At 47.8% G+C, this 22,798-nt stretch overlaps 2 protein-coding genes and 1 long non-coding RNA gene across 5 annotated transcripts in view; 2 read left to right on the top strand and 1 right to left on the bottom strand.

Moving 5' to 3' along the window:
• The first annotated feature begins 429 nt into the window (after positions 1-429).
• DNPEP (aspartyl aminopeptidase) lies at positions 430-17,202 on the top strand. Its single transcript, XM_083591257.1, has 15 exons — positions 430-571; positions 727-793; positions 3,685-3,773; positions 3,946-4,059; positions 4,791-4,916; positions 7,624-7,754; positions 9,023-9,107; positions 9,277-9,381; positions 9,832-9,909; positions 11,690-11,773; positions 12,843-13,003; positions 14,141-14,180; positions 15,264-15,365; positions 15,939-16,106; positions 16,782-17,202. The coding sequence occupies exons 1-15, from the start codon at positions 566-568 to the stop codon at positions 16,830-16,832; spliced, it is 1,407 nt and encodes a 468-aa protein (XP_083447383.1). The 5' UTR covers positions 430-565; the 3' UTR covers positions 16,833-17,202.
• On the bottom strand, positions 16,954-21,664 carry LOC310751740. The gene is made up of 2 exons (XR_014542654.1): positions 21,417-21,664; positions 16,954-19,415 (listed from the first exon to the last, which is right to left on the bottom strand). It is a non-coding gene; the product is annotated as an uncharacterized lncRNA (long non-coding RNA).
• Positions 21,665-22,460: 796 nt separating this feature from the next.
• Positions 22,461-22,798, top strand: part of PTPRN (protein tyrosine phosphatase receptor type N) — a 32,954-nt gene continuing 32,616 nt past the window's right edge. For 2 of the 3 annotated variants that reach the window (XM_083590912.1, XM_083590910.1), the window contains exon 1: positions 22,479-22,740. In XM_083590912.1, coding sequence (XP_083447038.1) covers positions 22,494-22,740 — 247 coding nt within the window. In that variant the 5' untranslated portion in view covers positions 22,479-22,493. Of the gene's footprint in view, positions 22,741-22,798 lie in introns of all 3 variants that reach the window. The other variant, XM_083590911.1, reaches the window with a different exon arrangement.

The following is a 22,798-nucleotide window of genomic DNA, read 5'->3' as shown; positions in this document are numbered from 1 at the left end:
GACACACGTACCTTACAGTGGTGGAACACTCAAAGACGGGCTGAAAACGGAGCCTTAAAAGTCATGGGTAGGACCAGTGTTTTTTTTGTTTTTTTAAAATTGTTTAGGGGTACTCTCATTTTCCTACTGATATTGAAATACTGCCCCTCAATGAGGCCAAACTGAGTCACAAAATGTTTAGGAGTATGCGCCCCCCTAGAAAAAAGCACTTGGTAGGACTTTGGTTGCACACAGCAGGAACACACTTATGCCAATTGCAGGGGGTTGGACTAGATGACCCTCGGGTCCCTTCCAACTGTAGTTCTGTGATTCTATGAAAAGCTGGCTTATTATGGCAAGCATCGCGATTGCAACGTACGGCCAGCTCTCCGCGCCGGCGGCGGACCTCTGAAGCGGCGTCCCGGGCCCTACCGAGAGCTGCCTGCAGAGGGGGCTCCGCCCGCCACTTCCCTTCCCAAGGCCCAGCAGGCCCAGCGCAGCCGGGCGGGGCGGGGCGGGGCCGGTTCTTGCTAGAGAGGGAAGCGGCGTGGGTATCGTTCTTTGGCCGGGCCGGAGCAGGGCAACCATGCAGGTAGTATAAGCTTGAGGGGGCTTTGCTGAGAGGGACGGGGGCGGCAGGAGCGCAGAGGGTGTCTCGGGAGGCCTCGTGGCCTTGGGGCGTCCGCGCAGAGGCGAAGCCGTGTTGCTCCGGTGCCCCCTCGTGACTCGCTCCCTTTCCTTCCGCAGGCGAGCTCCAAGCAGGCGGCGCAGGAGCTGCTCAAGTTTATCAGCCGGAGCCCCTCCCCTTATCACGGTAAGACGGAGCCCGGGACGGGGGCTTCACGCCCGGAAAGTACTTCTCCAACGGGAGGTCTGCCATGCATTTAAAGCACATGTCTTCCCCCTGAAGAATCCCAGGAACTGGGTGTTGCGAATTGTAGCTCTTCCGAAGGAGTAAACTACACTTCCCAGGATTCTGTGGAGGGGGGGGGTAAGCAGTGTGCTTTAAATGCGCGGTGTGAGGGGTGTAAATATGCACAATTTGGGGGGGCGGCGGGGCGGAGGGTACATAAGGAGATAACAGAAATCACTGGGTTAAAGCTGGCCGAAAGTCCAGCGGTACCATTATTATCAATTTATGATGGCGTGGAAGGTTCACAGGCTGGGAAGGACTTGCTCACAAATTTATTGACAGTTGCACGAGTTATTAGAGCTAGGAACATAGCTGTCAACTTTTCCCTTTTCTTGCGAGGAATTTCCCTTTAAACAAGGGAAAAGTTGCCAGCTATGGCTAGGAAGTGGAAAGGGGCAAGGTGGATATAAAATGGAAAAATGGTATAAAGTGGTGTGGAATATAGCCATTAATGATATATTAATATGTGCTATTAAGGTAAGACGGGTTGTATGCAGGAGAAATGAATTTGAGGAGATATGGAAAGTGTTTGTTGAATTCGTACTGTTAAAACAGAAAGGGGTCAAACCATCGCAAGAGGTGTTGAAATTTTGGGAGGTTGGATAGTTACCATGGAATGGTCTTGGGGGTGGGGTGCACATTTTTTATTTTATTTATTTATTCTTATTACTTTGTCAAAAAATAAAATTATATTAGAAATAAATAAATGTGAGGTGTATGCATTCTAGTCAGGAAAAAGCAGAGCCATTAGGGCTGTGGAGTGGGTAAAGGGCTGAGGGCCAGATAGAGACCTTGGATGCTGCATTCAGCCCTTAAGCCTGAGGGCACCCACCTTTAAGATCTTCTGCTGAGACTGTGGTCACACTTGCACCATTAAGCACTCTTATAGCAGTTTAACATTTCATAGAGAATCCTGGAAACTATAGTTTATGGGTGCTGGGAATTGTAGTTCTGTGAGATCAGCACCCTTAACAAATTGCAGTTCCCAGGATTCCTAGGGGGTTACAATGACAACAGTGGTATGAATGTTTTAAATGTATGGTGTAGATGTAACCTCTCCAGGTGACTACTGTGTCAGATGTTTGGCATCCAGCAACAAAATAAAGGGCTTTTATCGGCCTATAGTCCTCCTGGGGGCAACCTTCCTAAATTGCCTTGCCTGGTACTTAGGCTCTCTTTTTGGCACCAGGCAGGAAAAAAAATGTTATTTGCCCAATCATTTCTAATTTGTAACTTGAGTAGCTTTTAAGGATTTTCATCCATCTTACTGTATTTGTACTGTGATACAGTTGGTTGTTCACTACCTGAAATTCTGGATAAGTTGGTATTTAAATGTTTTTAATAATTAAACTTTTGGAAGATTATGGGATGCTTTTCATTCCACTTTCATAATTTTCTGCAGAACTTTAATGCATGCAACATGTTCCTTATCTGCAAGTCTTGGTGAGCATAATGTACCATTCGTTGAATCATCTGTTTCATTTCCCTTGTAGAGGCTCAAACAGGTTCTGCTTGATTCAAGGAGGTTCACTGGAGCATTTTAAAATACAAGGAGAGTGGTTTATCTTCTCCACTGTGTTGGATGCTCAGTGGGCAGAAGTACAAGCTCAGGCTTGTATTCAGCTAAATTCTGCTCAGAGTAAACCCATTGAAATAAATGAATCCAAGTTAGTCATGCCCATTAATTTCAGTGGATCTGATCTGATCTGGACTAGCACTGAATATTACCCACCATTGTTTCTTAGGGTTTCACACTTAATTCTGATCGTTGCACAGAGATGTCACAAGAAACATTTCTGGGCAAGGAGCTTTAGAAGGGCAAATGCTTGAGCCCTGTGTAGATGAGAATTTATTTACCATAAGTGCTTTTTCTCTGTACCCTCTTCGGCTCAGTCTGGCCTCGCCTTTCCTCAAGTGTTTATCTTGCTTTCCTTAATACATTTCTTGTTTGCTCTCTGTGGACATCTGAGCCCAAAGGGTGTTCTGAGCAGTTGCCTATCCTTCCGTGTGCAGGGGCGGCAGCAAATCCTTATCATTTCTGTGAAGGTGTGGTAACATGGATGTTCACCTGCAAAGGCTGGGAAGCCACAAAAGGCTTTGTAGCTGAGGCTATGCTTGCTGCTAGGGTAGGGTAAGCAAGTCAGGATGATAACATTACAATATGACTCTCACACTTGAGTTCAAGAGTACAAATAGGCCTGTGAGTGCAATTTAAGCTGCATCATGCTGATTTTTGTTTTTTGGCAGGGATGTGGGGTATCATTCAGAGTCTCATGTGCCGGGGGAAATTTCATTATTTGTTTACCTACCTATACCCCAGCCTTTCAAAGCTCTGTCATCAAAACGTGTGGGACAGTGAATTCCAAGTAGGGAGGCTGCCGCAGAGAAAGACCTTGTGAACCCCAAAACCAAGACAAATGCACTCAGTGAAAGACCACCTACCAGCTGACCTTAGGACTCAGACATATTGGGAAGAGGCGAGACCTGGAGGTGTATGTTTCCAAGCCATAAAGGGCTTTGAAGAATAGCCAGCACCTTGAATTGAACTTGGAGAGGGACCAGCAGCCAGTGCAGCTGGTATAATAAAGGGGATCCCAGGATCCCAGCACTTGTCCCCAGTTAAGTTTCTGGGAGGCAAATTCTGCATCAGCTGAAGCTCAGTCGCACAAACTTCCACCTTGTTCAGAGCAGCAAATAGCTCTTTGAAGCCTGCTTCTGCATGCAGCTTGGCCAGCTGGGGGTGAGTGTCTTCATGCCCCCTTCATGACTGCTTGTGTTTTCCTCTCTTGCAGTGGTGGCCGAATGTCGGAGCCGCCTGCTTCAGGCTGGTTTCCAGGAGCTGAAGGAAACTGAACACTGGGATATCCAGCCTGACCGAAAGGTGTGGAAAGAGAGCGGCTTCTTCCTTCCCTTTCTTATTTGGGAATTGGGGTGGTGGGAGAAGGAGTGGGGTGCTCCAGATGAGGCCTCTGCCAGGCACCCCATCTATGGAACTGGGTAAAACACTGATGTCTCCCACTCTTTCTTTAACCCCTCTTCTCCTGCCATACTAGTATTTTGTGACCAGAAACCTCTCGACATTGATCGCCTTTGCTGTTGGGGGACAGTACCAGCCAGGCAATGGCTTCAGCTTGATCGGAGCCCACACAGACAGTCCATGTCTGCGGGTAAGCAGCAACCCCCCTTCCTCAATACTGCCTAGCATGCCCCTGGGTACTCTTTAGCATTCCTTCCCTCCTGCAGCCCTCTGTTGTCTCAGTCCTGCATTATTTGTTGTCTCCCCCTATGCATTGACTTTCTGTGAACAGGCCTCTTCCCGATACCCAATATGGATGGTGTGGGGAGACTATGCCCCCCCCAGATGCTGTTGAATTCCAACTCCCACCAGTATGGCCAGTAGTCGTGGTGAGAGGTAGGACTCCCAACACAAACTGGAGGGCCACAGGTTCCCCATCCCTGCAAATATTGTTTTGGGCCACTCCTTTTGCCTATGTTATTGGATCGCCAGTGTTTGCAGAATTGTGATAAACTTGCTTCCTCCTTCTGTCAGCAGTCTGGACAACATCCCTTTGGATTTGCCTTCTTCCACTCCTCTTTTTAAAAAACAACAACAACTGTTGGTTGGGATTTTTTAACTGGACTTACTGAAATGCACCTTTTAACACTAAAGAAAAAGCAATGGACCAAATAAATGCATACAGAATACCAACCAATTGAGTGCATAACTTGGTATATATGTATACGATGAATGTAACTGCAAAAAATCCAGAGCTGCCACCCACTTTTATGACAATAACTCTGGCCCTATTTCTTGTTGGGTCAGTTCCTTACAATTTGAAGGGCTAATTCAGTGTGTGCTGTTGGGATATACGTATGAATGGCCTTGTGTGTCATCCAGGTGAAACGCTGCTCAAAACGTAGCCAGGAGGGCACAGTCCAGGTGGCTGTGGAGACATATGGAGGGGGCATCTGGAGCACCTGGTTCGACCGAGACCTCTCTGTTGCAGGAAGAGTCGTCGTCAAGGTTAGTCCTGGCTGGGGCCCTGCACTGTGGTGTATACTATGTGACTTTAGGAGCTCTTCAATGCTTAGGTTTTTCCAACTGGAAGAGACCTGACTTTACCTCCAATATTGCAGCCATGTCACATTAGGGCAGGGGTGAGGAACACTTGCCAGCCTAAGAGCCAAATTCATTTCTGGACAGCCTTCCAGGGGCCACATGCCAGTGGGGATGGGGAGGGCCAGAGACAACAAGTGCACAAAGAAGCTAATGCAGTTTTCATCTTTGGACAGCTGAGTAATTTCTACACACACACACACACACACACACACAGACCTCTCTATCTTTTATCCAGACACCCACAAGTTATTATCAGAGGACTGTCAGGGCTGAAAATTGGCCACTGTTATCTTTAATGCTTAAAAAGCTGGGTCAGCATGAGTCAGCGGCCTGCACTGTGTATATATAGAGTGAGAAATGTTAGTTGGTTGGGTTGGTTGGTTGGTTAGTGAAAGCTGGTAGTGTTGATGTGTGTACAGTTGGTCAGTCACTTTTGCAGAAAGACTTTTAAGAATAAAACTCTGCAAGGATACTTTTGTCGTGGACTCTTTTTTGCCAACAAGGGTCCAAGGACCAGGCTGAGGCAACAAAGGGAGGTCAGAACCCTTTCTTTTTGTTTTTTTACAAACACTGACAAGGACAAGGACCTATTCCAGTTAGGAAGAAACACTCAAGGAGGGCAGGAAGTAGACCTACTAAAGGGTGTGGCTGAGGAGGGAAGAGTACCAAGGGCCAGATAGAGAGACTTGGTGGGTAGGGTTGCCATATTTCAAAAACCAGGACACCTCCAAAATTGTTGAGCCAAAAGAACTTGCCTAAGATCTAGGACAAAGCGCCACCTTTCGGAAATCTCTCCCCCCTTTGAAATCCAGATAATGTCTGGGAAAATCCAGACATATGGCAGCGTTGGTGGGCTGCATTGGCCTGAAGTTTCCATCACCTGCACATCAAGGCCTATTCTTATATTTGCTCTGCAGCCTGGGAGCTGCTGCAGTAGGACTGGTGAACTTGGCCTTCTAGATGACATTGGATTCCCACCATGCATCATTCCTGATCATTGGCCACACTGGTTGGGGCTGACAGAAGTTGGGAGACTCCCAACAACATCTGAGGGCCAGATGTTGTTCTGTCCTACAGCATGACGTCTTCAGTTGCCACTCCAGTAATGTGAGAACCTTGGGGTCACATGGCTGAAATTTGAATATGGCTACTTCCTCTCCACCACTGCCCTGGGTTAGGTGTGAGAAATAGCTCAGTTTCCACAAGTTCAAACTCTAGATAGCTCTATTGCTCTTTTTTTGTTTGGGGTTCTTGCTATTATATGCTGTTAAACTGAAGATTTTAGTTGGTTGTCTTGGGTGTTTTTTAAGTAGTTTGTGAAATGCTAACATGAATTGACATATTCTGAGGGTGCTTGATGAAAGAAACTGAAGTGTTTATCATGTGGAATAATCAAGCTGCATGCATTGCATTGTTTTGATTGAGACTGAGATACAACAAAGATGCCAACAGCGAATATCCTCCCCTGGAGACAAAGTCCATAAAAGTGTTATTAAAAACCAGCAATTTTAATCTTCTGTTTAATGAATTACCCGATCAGTGCTTTCTGCCCTGGTAAACATGAGTGTGTTCAGTGGAGCTGGTTGCCTAGCTACACTTGAGTAGGACTGGAGTCTAGTTCAAAGTGTGCCATACTTTGCATACTTTAAAGTACTTGTTTGAATATGACTGAAATCAAAAGCGATGAGGAGATGAAAGTTCTGATCAAAACGATGTTTGGGGCTTTGTTCCATTCTGCAATTCTGTTCACACCTACACCTACCTGAGATTAAAATTAAACATTAATTTAAACCAAGTGGAGATGAGGTTCCTGCAAGCATAGGTGCATGGTCTGTGTGGGCCAGAAGATTTATTAGGGAAGTGGGAATGGAAGGTGCATAGTTATGGTGACACTCTTACCAAACTGAAATGTGAAACTTTCTAAAAGTTCCTCCAAACTCATGTTCTAAAATGCTGTCATAAATGCTCTTAGTTGGCATATTTTGAGAACAAGGGTCTCTTTTTTGCATTCTTTCTGATTTGCTTAAATACAGACACTCAGGGCTGAAACAGATCTCTTCTTTTTGTTGTTGTTTTTGAACAACTTTAAAGGAGGGAGGATCTCCCATTTTCGTCCAAGCCAGCAGCGTAGGGGGAGGGAAGTATTCACCCACCCACCCACACCCCTCTACCTCTGAAAGCGCTGATTGTCAGTATTGGTGAAACCATGGGCAAAGTTAAACTATTGGTCCAATCTTTTCCAGTCTCTCCCCCGATAAGCTGCCTTTCCCCCCCCACATGGGCACTTTTCGTAGATTGTTCATGATAGCTCTATTTTCCAGAAGGGCCATATCTTGGTGGAAGATCACCTGTTTTGCAATTTGATCCCTGGTTTGATCTCTAGAATCTGCAAGTCGGGCAGCGAAGGAGGCCTGCCCGATACCGCAAAGAGCTGTTGCTGTAGACAACACTAGGCTGGGTGGACCAGTGGTTCAATGAGAGCCTTTAGCTCCCAGCTGCTGCCTTAATCCCGCTCTCCTGTTCCTCCCCTCTCCCACATTATGCCAGTGGGTGAAAGTGGCAGAATGACGCACACCCTACACTTATGTCCCCCTTCTGTTTTCCATTTCAGGACCTGTCCACAGGGCGCCTGGAGCAGCAGCTGGTGTGGGTGGAGCAGCCCATCCTCCGCATCCCACACCTGGCCATCCACCTCCAGCGCAATGTGAATGAGAGCTTCGGGCCAAACACAGAGCAGCACCTGTGAGTGTGTAAACTGCTGTTCCTCTGTGCTCATATATTCCATGGTGGGTTGGGGCGAGGGGCAGCAGGCTTGGCTGGCACTGCTGTCATTTGCCTTTCAGCAAGAGAGTCAGCTGCAGAGTTTGATCCCCTTGGGTGATGGGGAATGACCTTAGCTCACAGGAAGACCATCTGCTTGGCATGCAGAAGGTTCCAGGCTCAAGATCCCCAGCATCTCCAGGGGTGGAGGCTGGGAATGGTCCCTGTCTGAAGCCCTGGAGAGCCACTGCCAGTCTGAACAGCACCGAGCTAGGTAGACCTGACTTGGTATATATGACAGCTTTCTATGTTGATACAATACTCTGTGCTTTAGGATTGCCTAGAGAGGCCCAGGTCTGGATTCTGTGTATAAGTCGTATCAGACTGGTTGGGACTGGAGGGCTTACTGGCACCCCATCTTTATTTGGTTTTTTTACTTCCAATATTATAGACCACTTAATGTTTAGAGTTCCTAAGCAGCATACATAAGTTTTTTTTAAAAAAAACTACACCTTATAGAGAAAAAGAATAATTAAAATTCATTGTAAAAGCAGAAAACCAGTGGAAAATGCCTGCTGAAATGATGGTCTTTGTCACGTGCCTGTCTAAGTTTTAACCAAGTCATACCCACCTGCCCTACACCTGGCCTGTGTGATCAGCATCGCCTCCCAAGCCTTGTGCATAGCTCCTTGCATGGCTCTGTGCCAGCCCCAACAATCAGGTGGTACTTGCACAGAGCTGTGCATAGTGTGCTGGAACCCTGACGCTCAGCTGATTGTCAGGACTTCAAAGCTTCATGTACCGTACAAGCAAGAAGGTGGCCCACCTGACATCGTTGTGACGCCAGGTGGTTGACAGTGGAGCGGCCCTGCCAGTATGTCAAACTTGGCCATGGAGATGATAAGGATCCAGACTGCTGGCTGGATCCAGTTCTCCACCCCTGGCCTAGAGGACCACAGGTTCCCCAGCACTTGGCTGTTGGGTACCAGGACCATGCTACCAATATGATGGGAGGGGATGTGATGGCAATGGGAGGGGATGTTCCCTGAGAAAAAAAGGTGAGGTGTAGTTACAGTGTTTCTTGCTCTGCCGGGGGGGCTGACTTTCACCAAGTGGCTTCTTTGGAAGTGTCTTGTGCTGTTGGGTCTTGGTGGCTCCGTGGGCTCCAGTTGCTTCTTGGAGCCAAATTTCCCAGGAAGCAGCAATAATGAGCAAGCCAGTTAAACAGCCAACACACCTGCTGTTCCCAGGGTCCCGATTCTGGCCACAGAAGTCCAGGAGGCCCTGGAAAAGAAGACGTCCAAGACAGACACAGCTTGTGCCTCATCTCTCCAGGTAAGGCTGGGGAGGCAGCGGGGGGGGGGGGGGGGCGGGGGAGACACAAGGATGCTGTTGAATTGGCTGGAGAGGTACAGTATGCAAGTCCAAAACAAGGGAGAGAATTGGCAGCTTTCCAGAGTGGAGTAAGTCTCTTTTACCTTCTCACAACTTTTCCTTCTCACAGAGTCGTCACTCTCCAGCCCTGCTGGCCCTCCTCTGCTCCCAGCTGAAGGTGAAACCGGAGCAGGTGGTGGAGATGGAGTTGTGCCTGGTGGATACACAGCCTCCTGTGAGTATCCTGTTTTATTAAATAAATAAATAAATAAATAGTGCATTAGGGGTTGGCAGTGGGGTTTTGGTTTTGGACAGAGCTAGCTTTCTAAGGGTCACATGGTTGAACTCATTACATTTTCTAGCTCCATGCAACTTTCCTTTAGCACAGCAATGGGGAACCTGTGAGCTTCCTACCAGCCAGCATGGTCAGTGGTGGGGGTTGTAGTCTAGCAACATCAGGAGAACCACAGGTCCCCCACCGTTTGGTCTGAGAGAGAGAGAGAGAGGCGTAGAGAGAGATGCTTGTTCCAGATTCTCATTCATCTCCTGGGGAAAGATCCCAGCTGCCACTCTCCAACCCGTTTGCAAAATCTGCAGGGAGAATGTGTGGTGTGGCAGACAGACTGAACCAGGGAAAGGTTGGTCCCAGCTCAGGATTTTTTCTTTCTGGTGAATCCTCCTCCAGACACTAGGTGGCGCCTTCAGTGAGTTCATTTTCTCCCCTCGCCTGGACAACCTCCACAGCAGCTACTGTGCCCTGCAGGTGAGTACTTTGTGCGGTCGGGGGGGGGGGTGTCGGGTCAGAGATGAATCCTCTTCTGTGATCCATCAGTGCCATGGAAAGGAGCCATCCTCTAATCTGCTCTAATAACTTGTGTTTCCCCCAGAAGTCACCTAGAAACTACTTCTAACCCTTGCTCTATTGTTTCACATTCCATCCCCACCCCACCCCATGTACTAAAATCACCCGTTACTCTTGCAGTCAAAAGGTGGGGTGACCCATTTAACCACTTTGCATGGTGAAACTATTTCTATGTTTGTGGGAATGGCTGTGTGCAGAAATATACCTCTGGGGCTCTCTCTGTGTGTAGCAACAGGTAGAGAAACATTTCAAATCATGGAGGGGTTATGCAGAACCACAAGGGTTCCAGCTCAGATGAAATGGAATACTGTGGTTTACATGGAAGTAAACCACACATCCGGTGGGGGGGGGGAGGTGAGGAGAAAGTCAGAAGCAGCCAAGTGCAGTGTTTGTTTATGTAGCATCAGGCATGGGCCTTGGGTCTTTTGTAAAGTTTTGTCAAAAGGTAGGGCATTGACAGGTACAGCTTTTTCCTTTTTTTATAAATAATTTTTATTAATTTTCCAACATACATTTATAATATCCAACCTAAATTTATCACATATTTTCTCTTTTGGACTTCCTTCAGCCTCTCTAACAATCATCCATTATTCAATTTTTTAATTACACATTTCCTAATTTTTATATTGCATTTTATATGCCTTCACTCTCTTATTTTTCTTCAACACAATATTACTCAAACATTCACAGAGCTTCTTGAAATCCCACTAGCGTTATTTGCTCATCACAAATACATTTCAAATAATCTGAAAATTTTCCCCAATCTTCGATGAACTTTTGGTCTCGTAGATATCTGATCTTCCCCATTAGTTTATCTAGTTCTGCATAGTCCATCAGTTTCATTCTCCATTCTTCTAACGTCGGTAGTTGTTCCTGTTTCCATCTTTGGGCCAGTAGTATTCTCGCTGCAGTTACTGCGTATTGGAAAAGTTTGCAGTCCTTTCTATTTATCTCATTTCCTACTATTCCTAAAAGAAAAGCCTCTGGTTTCTTAACAAATGTATATTTCAACATCTTTTTCAACTCATTATATATCAATTCCCAGAAGCCCAGGTACAGCTTTTTCCAGAACTGTTGCACTACAGCGGAAGCAGCATGTGATTTTAAATTCTCCTTTTTGTGAAATGACTAAAGGCACCAGTTATCTACCCTGGTGACACTCTTCTCCCCAGTACACCAGCTTTCTGACATGGGACTGCAGCTTAAGAGTTGAGCCCAAGGGAGACCTTCCATTTGCTGTAGTTAGAGGCCCAAGACAGCTGGAAGCACAAAACTCACAGTCCCTGAGCTTGTATACTTTCCCAGATACCTAGGATGGGCACAGGTGGGGGGGGCAGACATCTAGTCAGAAGCCATAAGTAGTCTTTCCTGTGGTGCCAGAAGGGATCTAGCATTGCAGAGAAACCGGTACTCTTTAAGAAGTCGGCTCAGTAGAGAACCTTTGAAAATGTTCAGGCCACGGAGGCCAGTCTAACCTACAGACTAAGGAAAAATAGTTCAATTGTAAGTACAGAATTTAACGTACTGAGAACATGAAGGGAGACGCTGACATGGTTTCTTTAAGAAGTCAGCTCACAAGATAGCAACGCATAGACTAGTAGTAAATATTTTTGTCCCAGGGCACTCCCTATCCTGCCCCATTAGGCACTCCCTAACCTTTTCCCCTTACGTTTTTCTACAGGCGCTGATTGAATCCAGCAAAGAGCCTGGAGCTCTTGCCAAAGAACCAAATGTGCGCCTGGTTGCACTTTATGACAATGAAGAGGTCAGTACGAGACAGTTGTGGATGGGCAAGGCTACATTCTGGGTAGAAAAGAGGGAAGGGCCATAGCCCAGGGGTAGAGCATCTGCTTTTCATGCAGAAGGTCCCAGGTTCAATCCCCGGCATCTCCAGGTAGGAGAACTGCTCCTAATCAGTGTAGACAATACTGAGCTAGATGGATCAGTGGTCTGACTCGGTATAAGGCAGCCTCCTATGTTGCTGCAGAAGTGGAAAGTGAAATCCTGTTCTGAGCATTAGGTACCCCTGCCCGTACGGGCCAGTCGTGTTCAACTCTAGGGTTGTGCGCCCATCTCACTTAAGAGGCCGGGGGCCAGCGCTGTCCGGAGACACTTCCGGGTCACGTGGCCAGCGTGACGAAGCTGCATCTGGCGAGCCAGCGCAGCACACGGAAACGCTGTTTACCTTCCTGCCAGTAAGCGGTCCCTATTTATCTACTTGCACCCGGGGGTGCTTTCGAACTGCTAGGTGGGCAGGAGCTGGGACTGAAAGACGGGAGCTCACCCTGCCGTTCTGAGCATTAGATGAATATTATTATTTGGAGAGTGGCTCCACCTGATGGTTTGATAGATGATGAGGGGAAATGTTATGAGAAATTAAGGGGCAGAAACACGTCTGCTCTCTGAAACATTATTAATTCATTTATGCAACACCTTTCTTCTAAGGAGCTCAAGGATGGCATTCCTGCTTCTCCCTGTCTCCATTTTATCCTCAGAACAACCCTGTGAAGTAGGCTCAGCTGAGAGGGACTGGCCCAAGCTCACCCATCAACCTTGCTGGTTGAGCAGTGATTTGAGCCCTTGTCTTCCAGGTCCTAGTCCAGGGGTGGGAAATGTTTGCTTCTCCAGATGTAGCTGACTCCTGTTGTCCTTGACCATTGGCCCTGCTTGATGGGGGCTGTATATCAGCAGCATCTAGAGGGGCAAAGGTTCCCCACACCCATCATAAGTCAGCATTCCTAACTGCTGCACCACACTGAGATGGGAGGTGGAATATTTCTGGGTTAAAAAGGCTCTTCTTGCTGGCTCCTTTACTGACTTGACTTATCTGGCAGGTTGGTTCCCAGAGTGCACAGGGGGCTGGCTCGCTCCTCACTGAACTTGTCCTTCGGCGCATCTCTGCTTCGCCCCAGAACTTGACAGCCTTTGAGGAAGCCGTGCCAAAGTCCTGCATGATCAGTGCTGACATGGCCCATGCCGTGCACCCCAATTATGCGTGAGTATGTTGCTGTGCCCAGCAGGAAGAAATGCACGAGGGTTTAGCAAGTATTTTACTAAATATTAGGCATTCTGCTGTGAATTTGCTGGCTTGCGGTACAAGCTGAAAAGTTGGCATCTGTTGTGGAATTCGGCTTTCAAAGAGGCTCTGCTTTCATTAAAAAATAAAATAAAATCTAGTCCCATGGTTTTATAAACGAAATTGTTTGATACTTAAAACTGTAGGATAGAAATGCAAGCTGTCTGATTTACCAACTCTCAAACTTGAAAATCCTGAGGTCAGAAACATCTCTTTATCAGTTTGGGCTAATCTGCAAAATCCAAGTCATCTATTTAAAGGCCCTTCCCTCAATTATAACAAGGGAGTAAGGCTCCCTAAACGGTTGAGCATAAGTCCTGGGCCTTGGACCCCTCCAGAGCAGAACTGGGGAATCTGCCCCCCCCCCACTGCAGACATTGTTGGACTCCAAATCCCATTAGCCCCAGCCAGCATGGCTGGTGGTCAGGGATGACGGGAGTTGTTGTCCTGCAGCATTTGGAACCACCCTCAGGGGTAGCGTTTTGGCAAAGGACACGGATTGAGGCAGAACCAGTAGTTAGGTTCAGCCTTCCCCGACAAATGCACTTTCTCTCTCCCAGGCCTCATGGTCCTAGAAAACAGTTTGGCAGTGTCGAAGGCAGCGTATGCTGAAAGTCAGAAAATGGAGGTGCTCTTCTGCCTTCCGAGTTTGGCTTGTACTTGTTCCAGATGATGTACCCAGCGCTGAATCTGCCCCCTGGCAAATGGTGCCCTTGGGCTAGATGCAGCTCTTAGGCATCACTGTCAAGAGGGTCTTTCTCATCCTGCCACTGGCATATGGCAGTGCTCCTCTTCCCCAGAATGCCTGTCTCCGCTCTAATAAAAGTCCTTTGTGCATAAATCTGCGTACAGGTGTTCTCACTGACACATCAGGAGCGCCACTCTGCCCCCCCCCCACAAAAACCCCTGCTTCTTTTGAAATTGCTCCCAGGCATTGAAATAACACCATATCTCTTCTTAGTTTAATTCCATTGTCTCTTCTTCGAAATTCAGCCTCATATTTCTAAGAGTTTGGATCTACTTGGCCAGGGTCTAATTTGATGCTCCCTTTTGCAGCGACAAGCACGATAAGAACCACCGTCCAGAGTTCCACAAGGTAGGTGACGGGGCCACGAGGCAACAATAAAATGTGGAAAACTAAGGCAGACTCTCTGCAAGCAGTAGCAGAGTCGTCCTCAGCGCAAGTCGAACGGGGGAGATAGCAAAACTTACTCCTGAAACTGAAGTTAGTTCTTCTTTAAGACCTGATAACATTGGTTTTTAATACACAAAACTTTGCCTCTGAATGTAAGAATGAGCTTTTGGAGATGCTGGTGGGGTGTGTGGGGGATTTGCTTTTGCTCCCGTAGCCTAGATGTTGGGAAGTATGTCAAAGGTTATTCAATTGCTGGAAACAACATGTTAGTTACAGTCCTGTCCTTTTCAATATTTGTGATGTATACCTTACAGGCTGGAGCTGCAACAGAATATTGTAGTGTGCAGTGCTCTTGTTCTGGATTCAGCCAACTGCCCCTGCCATTCTGATAGGGTGTTTCATTTCATTCCCCCTTGCCCATTATTCAGTATCGTGTGCCCACTGAGCATGCTCAATCCTCCTTTGGCTTTTGGGTATTCCTCCCCCAAAATAAAAATATTGTAGCACTTCTGCAAACTTTAGGAGCTTGCCTAAGCCCCTTAAGATTTTGTATTGGGGTAGTGGTGCTGTTTTGCCTACATAAGCAATGTCACTCACACCTAGCTACGGTAGATGGAAGGAATGATTATGCCAGTGGATTTTTCTGTTGTTGTATTTAGTGGGGCAGGGGGCTTGTTCTAGGACTTTGGATGTCTGGTGGCAAGCATTGGTCCCATCCCATGACTGGGGGGCTCATGGTGGTTGCTCGTCTCCTGATCCCACAAGCCAGAAGAGCAGAGGGAAGAATGTCTGAAAGCCCAAAGGAAGACTCAGGCCTACGCTTGTTTCTGTGTGGGGGTACATAGAACTACTGCATTATTCTGGGGCAAGATTGCCATGGGGTAGGTCTCTGCTTTCCAGTGGTTCCTTTTGGCTTCCACACCGCCTTCTCTCTGTTGCAGCTCATGCTTTCGGAAAGCAAAGCTTTATGTTCTTGATGCATGCAGACCGCATCTCCTTTCTTAGTACATCTTTTTGTTCTGAATCCTCTGGTTTCTCATGCAGGGCCCTACAATAAAAGTGAACAGCAACCAGCGCTATGCCTCTACTGCTGTCACCGAGGCCCTGATCCGAGAAATTGCCAGCCGTGTGGACGTCCCCCTGCAAGTAAGCATTGTTCCTCTCTACCTCAAGAGCTACTCCCAAGCTTTCCCCTTGCACTTAATACTGTGGCCACTAGAGGGTGAGTTTGGATCGGCCAGCGTAGGGAAATACACAAGTGCTATGTCCCTGTACTGTAGATTCTGCAGCCAGGGACCAATGGGGCAAGATGCCCCATCTGCCATTGGGGGGCGGGAGATGGGACCAGAAATGGTGGGCCTTCAGGATTAAATGCTATGGGGAAGGCCTTACCCCTTATCTGAAGATGGGTTTTTTCCGCTTCCTTCTGTCTCCAACCCCTGGCTGTTCCTTCTTGGGTTTTAAGGTCTGTGGAGTGTTGACAGCATTTCCACCTCATGGCTGTCTCTTGATGCTGGGGTTGTGCACATAGGTGCCCAGAACCTTCTCCCCAAAGACCTCCTCCACTCCCATCATCGACGCTCAGTAGATCCATATCTGGCCGCCTTTCTTAATGGCCTCGTCCAACAACTAAAGGGAGTCCCCAACCCCTGGACAGTGTCAAGGCCAAATCAGCTGCTCAGGAGCCTTAAGAGAAAGCAATTCATTTGCCTATTGCAGGAATTCATGGTTCGGAATGACTCTCCCTGCGGCAGCACCATTGGGCCCATCTTGGCCTCCCGCCTTGGCTTGCGCGTCCTGGACATGGGCTCCCCGCAGCTGGCCATGCACTCCATCCGCGAGATGTGCTGCACTTCCAGCGTCCTACAGACCATCACTCTCTTCAAGGTGGGTGGCAGCTCAGGTGGGGCAGAGGGAAAGCATTTGCATTGAGCGGAGCTGTTTTCTGCTGCCTCCAAGGGTGTGGGTGTGTGCCCAGGTCTCCCACCCACCCCTTTCCCAGGTTGTCCTTACAACAACCCTGTGAGTTAGGCTAGACTGAGGAAGCTTGAGTGGGGTGAGAGAGGAGTATCTCCTTCGCAAAGAAACTCTCTTGTCATGGGCCTTGGCTGTACGGTTGGGAGCAGGCCAGGAAAAAAGGAAGGGCAATGTAAACAGAGAGCTTTCCCTCTGGCCCTGTGTATTGTTCGGGGAGCAGGTTGGGGAGGAGGGGGGCACAAAGTGTGAGAAGAGCTTGGCAGACAGGAACAAGGTTTCCATACGTATCGAGGTCACTATCTTCCCCGCCCCGGGTTGCAGGTTGAGCCCTGCTGCCGCCCACTCCCTATCTCTTCCTTGTAATCTTGTCTGTATGTTACCATGGCAACGATGGTGCCCTCCAGTCAGTGATCGTTTCTGTGGCAACATGGTGCCTCACGATTCTCCTGCTGCCATGGTGACGCCATCATATGTGTGTGTTTGACAGCTGCCCCATTTCCCCCCCCCCCCAGGGTTGTTCTTCCCCCACCAAACCTGACTCTTCCTCCTCTTTCTCTCCTCCTTCCTTCCTTCCTTCTTTCCCAGGCCTTCTTTGAGCTGTTCCCAGTGCTGGATCGGGGACTGCTGAGCAACTGAAGAGCATCTCAAGCACAGGAAGTGGCTAACGCCCCCTCTCCCTGGCCAGATAGCAATTAAGGCACATGTTGTACAGTGGCTCATGGAACGACTGCTTCTGGAGTGTTGCATCTTCCCCCCCCCCCTTTCTACAGTCATTTTCCAAAAGAGGCTGGGCATTTGAGGCTTGCGTACAGCCAGGAAGGCCTGATCCAGAGAGCCTGTGCCATAGAACAGCTCATCCTCGCTCCTTCATAGCTGATAGAAAACTTTATTCAAGATAATGACATGTTAAAGGGCTATCTACAGTCATCTTGGTGCTTTAAGTGGGCACTGAAATTATGGGTGAAATTCCAGCATTGAATAAATGCCAAGTGATGCATACTTTTAATTGGATCATCCCACTCCCACATCCTTTGCTCATTCACTTGGTTGGGTTCTAAATTAGCTACCGCCCTGTGTGAAGTGCCTCTCTCAAAATGTCAATGAGAGATACTGGCTGCCAAGCAAGCAATGTCTGAGAGGCATTATATACACAGGCAAGTACACAAGATCACACCAGGTAGATTACATTTGTGGGAATGCACTGTTCAGCACCATTTTCTATCCATAATTCTAGTAGCTGGGGTGGGGGGGAATTATTTTATCTTGCCATGGATGAGGGAATCCCCAGAAACTTGGCTGCCTAGATACCATAGAGTTGCCATATTTAAAAAGTGAAAATCCAGACACAAAAATTGGGTTGACGTACGTTCTGATTTTCCCAGATAATTCCACCTGGACACTGTTTTTGATAGCCAAGTTCCAGCAATTTCCAGGAAATTCTGGATGTATGGCAGCCCTAAGATACCAATGAATGGAATCTCCTTACTCAGGGAGCTCCAGAAGACTTGTTCACTGAGCATTCCTCCTGAATTGTTTGCCAGGAGGTTAGATGACATTGCATCAATTCAAGTGTTATCCCACACTTTCCTGTGCATTTTCCCATCACTTTCCTTATTGCAAAGAGCATAGCCTTTAGGAGAAGGAGGTTTGTGACGCAGGATGTCCTGGTCCACTATAATTGTGCAGCCAGAGTTTGCCACTATGTGGTTGAATCCAATCTGAAAATACTGATAGTCTGAAAGTGCCCTCAGCCCCTATGCAGGCCTGGTCCTGGGAAGTAGGAATATGGGTTTCCCAGCTCTCCGTATCAGGGCGGAGGATTGACTGTTCTAATCTAAAATAGTGAGACTGGAGGTTCAAAGCATCATGAGACAATACATGCCTATCTTTAGCAGAGCCTCTGGTTTTAGCTCTAATCTGGGCAAGGGGTGTTAATGAAAAGTGGACAGAAAAGACACAGACAACCTTGTCAACGTGGTCACCTTCCTCCAGTCTTATACCATTTGCTTATTACCCCCATAGTTTCTCCTTCAGATATTCTGTTGGAAGGGAATAACACATGAAGCTGACTGCAATGTCACCATGCATGGTGTAGTGAGGAACCTTTTCAGCTGGAGGCCTCTGTTTGCTCAATGGCAGCCACCTGTGGATGCTGCATGTCAGTGATGGGTGGCGTCAGAGCCAAAAGTGTGGGGAGCAACAGGTGTGATTTTTAACCTTTGTACAGTGAAATCGGAAGTGTTTACATACACCTTCCACCCATCCCGCATCTGTATCCTTCATCCAGACAAGCCAGGGGCATGGTCACAGGTCAGGGACACATTGCTGCCAGGAAAGAGCAGAGCCATTGAGGGATGCGGCATGAGAAGAATCAGGAGGGCCAGGTAAAGAGGCTTGGAGGGCTGCATTCAGCCCCCAAATCTGAGGTTCCTACCTATCACTGCTCTATGTGGAAGGTATCTTTTTCCAGTGGCAAAAGCCAGCAATGGGAGCCCCTGGGCAAGAATTGGGTCTCTTGTCTGATCCTTTGACCCAAACAGTCGACACGCTGTCTTCCAAGGCAAAATCAAACATTTCCATTTGCAAAAACTTCATGCTTTTTAGTTGTGCCCCCAACTTCTGTTTCCATATCATCATTTCCTAGATGGCACACAAGCAATCTCTTACCTGCTATATAGTCCTCCAGCTGATGGTGAAACATGTTCTTCCAACTATAACAAAACTGTAGGGAAACAAAAAAGAGAGGCAGCATTGTTGTATGCTGCCCTGACCCCCTGGCAAGTTAGATAAGTTTCTAGTTCTATAGAAAGACACAGGGAGTTTGAAAAAGTAAACCGCTTTAGTCCTACAGCGTGTGAGGAGGTACCAGCTGAAATGAGCAAATAGCATTTCCCTCTTCCTGCTGCCCCTTAACCACTAAATTAACCTATGAAAGTTGCTGTTGTGGAATGCCGAAAAAATATGGCAGAGCCGTGTGATTTTGCTTAAGGTTATTTTGTCACAAGAGCCTAAACTTGCATCTTTTGGGTTGAAGCTGCTCTGCATTGAAAGCTGGCAGGAGCACTTAACATTGGCTCTTCAATACAATGGCTGTTGTTCTGGCTTAGCCCCTCTAGTGAGTGCATTGGGCCTTTTCTGTTTTATTGGAACTGTGGCGGGGAGAGCAGTGTGTGATGATTGGCCTTGAATCAAGTGCACATGCTCTGTTTTTGAGAAGTGCTCTTGTTTCTGGTCCCCTTCATGGATCACTGCCTTGCACATTATACAGGAGGCAGCAACTAAAACCATCCCAATGAAAAAGAAATGCAAGAAAGCAAAGTGGCTGTCCAACGAGGCCTTACAAATAGCGGGGGAGAGAAGGCAAGCAAAATGCGAGGGAGATAGTGAAAGATACAGGAAATTGAATGCAGATTTCCAAAGAATAGCAAGGAGAGACAAGAAGGCCTTCTTAAATGAGCAATGCAAAGGAATAGAGGAAAACAACAGAATGGGAAGAACCAGAGATCTGTTCAAGAAAATCGGAAATATGAAAGGAACATTTCGTACAAAGATTACCATAATAAAGGACAAAAGTGGTAAGGACCTAACAGAAGCAGAAGACATCAAGAAGAGGTGGCAAGAATACACAGAGGAATTATACCAGAAAGATATGGATGTCTCGTACACCCCAGGTAGTGTGATTGCTGACCTTGAGCCAGACATCCTGGAGAGTGAAGTCAAATGGGCCTTAGAAAGCACTGCAAATAACAAGGCCAGTGGAAGTGATGGTATTCCAGCTGAACTATTTAAAATTTTAAAAGATGATGCTGTTAAGGTGCTGCACTCAATATGCCAGCAAGTTTGGAAAACTCAGCAGTGGCCAGAGGATTGGAGAAGATCAGTCTACATCCCAATCCCAAAGAAGGGCAGTGCCAAAGAATGCTCCAACTACCGCACAATTGCACTCATTTCACACGCTAGCAAGGTTATGCTTAAAATTCTACAAGGAAGGCTCAAGCAGTATGTGGACCAAGAACTCCCAGAAGTGCAAGCTGGATTTAGAAGAGGCAGAGGAACCAGAGACCAAATTGCAAACATGCGCTGGATTATGGAGAAAGCTAGAGAGTTCCAGAAAAACATCTACTTCTGCTTCATTGACTATGCAAAAGCCTTTGACTGTGTCGACCACAGCAAACTATGGCAAGTTCTTAAAGAAATGGGAGTGCCTGATCACCTCATCTGTCTCCTGATAAATCTCTATGTGGGACAAGAAGCTACAGTTAGAACTGGATATGGAACAACTGATTGGTTCAAAATTGGGAAAGGAGTACGACAAGGCTGTATAATGTCTCCCTGCTTATTTAACTTATATGCAGAATTCATCATGCGAAAGGCTGGGCTGGATGAATCCGAAGCCGGAATTAAGATTGCCGGAAGAAATATCAACAACCTCAGATATGCAGATGACACAACCTTGATGGCAGAAAGTGAGGAGGAATTAAAGAACCTTTTATTGAGGGTGAAAGAGGAGAGCACAAAATATGGTCTGAAGCTCAACATCAAAAAAACGAAGATCATGGCCACTGGTCCCATCACCTCCTGGCAAATTGAAGGGGAAGAAATGGAGGCAGTAAGAGATTTTACTTTCTTGGGCTCCATGATCACTGCAGATGGTGACCGCAGTCACGAAATTAAAAGACGCCTGCTTCTTGGGAGAAAAGCAATGACAAACCTAGACAGCATCTTAAAAAGTAGAGACATCACCTTGCCAACAAAGGTCCGTATAGTTAAAGCTATGGTTTTCCCAGTAGTGATGTATGGAAGTGAGAGCTGGAGCATAAAGAAGGCTGATCGCCGAAGAATTGATGCTTTTGAATTATGGTGCTGGAGGAGACTCTTGAGAGTCCCATGGACTGCAAGAAGATCAAACGTATCCATTCTTAAGGAAATCAGCCCTGAGTGCTCACTGGAAGGACAGATTGTGAAGCTGAGGCTCCAATACTTTGGCCACCTCATGAGAAGAGAAGACTCCCCGGAAAAGACCCTGATGTTGGGAAAGATGGAGGGCACAAGGAGAAGGGAACGACAGAGGATGAGATGGTTGGATGGTGTTCTTGAAGCTACCAGCATGAGTTTGATCAAACTGCAGGAGGCAGTGGAGGACAGAAGTGCCTGGCGTGCTCTGGTCCATGGGGTCACGAAGAGTCGGACACGACTAAACGACTAAACAACAACAACAACAACTTGTTTCTGGTGCAGTCTTTTATTTGCAAAATGAATCCATAGGTCACTTTTTAATGAGGTTGCATCAGGAAGGCAAGGGGGCCACTCACTTTTGTTGGTGGCATTCCTTCTGAAAGTGGCAAATAGGTCTATTAAGCCATTTTACTACTGGCCATTTTTAGGGGAAATGTGTTTACTATGATTGTGCAGGCCTCTAGAAGCCAGAGAGCATATTAAGAAGAGTCTTGCTGGAAGAGCGTGAATGCACCTGCACGCTCGCTCTCTTGCTCTCGCTCTCTCTCTCTGTCACACACACACAGACTCACCCCCTTATTGCCCTGAGCTGCTATTAAGTAGTTGGGAACCAGACCTCCTTGCTGGCTTGCAAATCATCTAGAGTTCTGCTTTACCCTACCAACGGAGAGAGGGTCGATTCTGCACAATCCATCTGGCAGGAATCCTCAAGGATATATGCAGAAGTCTGTGGATCACGTGAGAGTGGAATGACATAATGCTGCCTTGCGGAGTCCCCTGTATCATTCCTTTTGAACGAAGAGCGGGAGCTTTGGACCTATAGGAAAAATAGGACATATAGGGAACCCCCCCCCCCCAATGGATTCAGTTTGCTTAACCTCCCTTCCCCATTCAGGTAGAAAAAGAGGCACTGCCGATTTATAACCGAGCGTGTCACACAGAGCTATTTCTGGTTGCTGCGCTCTTCGGGGGGATCGTGGTGGAGATTTCAGTGGAATGTGGCCAAACCCTAGACTGTGGCTACGCCTGCCTGCAGGAGGTGTAATTCAACAGCCTCCGCTAACGGAGCGATTGGTGTAACTTAATGCATCAGGAGCGAGGGGTGTGTGCCAGCCTCGCCTGGCGAAGTCGGTACGATTGGTCGGAGGCGGAACATGGATTGGAGAATGCGGCGAGTATAATACGAGGCGAGAGGGGCGTGGCCTCTCGTGTAATAGGGAGGCGTAACTTTTTTCCCCAAGCAGGGTGTGGCCGTGGCTTTTTTATTATTGGCTTTCCCTGTGGAGGCGTGTCCTTTCCCTGCGTTGCGATAGGTCACTGGGGCCCCAGAGTGTGCTTTGCATGCTCATTGAGATTGGCTGGTTGGAGGTGCGCGTCCTGTCTCGGCCTGGAGGGGGCGCTGATTGCCGGGTTAAGGATGGTGCAGCGGCCGTGGAGGCGGCGGCTGCCTGGGCTGTGAGCGCGGGGGCACCGGCCGGCATGGGGCGGTGGCGGAGCCTGCTCCGGGCGCTCGGCTGCTTCCTCCTCTCGCTGCTGCCGCTCCTCGGGGCCGGCGCTGCCGCGGATCGCCCGCTGCAAGTGCTGCACGGTGAGATGGATCACCTGGGGGTGGCGAGGAGAAGGAGGAGGAGAAGGATGCAAGCGGG

This window comes from Podarcis filfolensis, assembly GCF_964270895.1.
Source record: "Podarcis filfolensis genome assembly, chromosome: 1".
Classification (NCBI taxonomy): domain Eukaryota; kingdom Metazoa; phylum Chordata; class Lepidosauria; order Squamata; family Lacertidae; genus Podarcis; species Podarcis filfolensis.
This window is presented reverse-complemented; position numbering and strand designations above follow the sequence as displayed.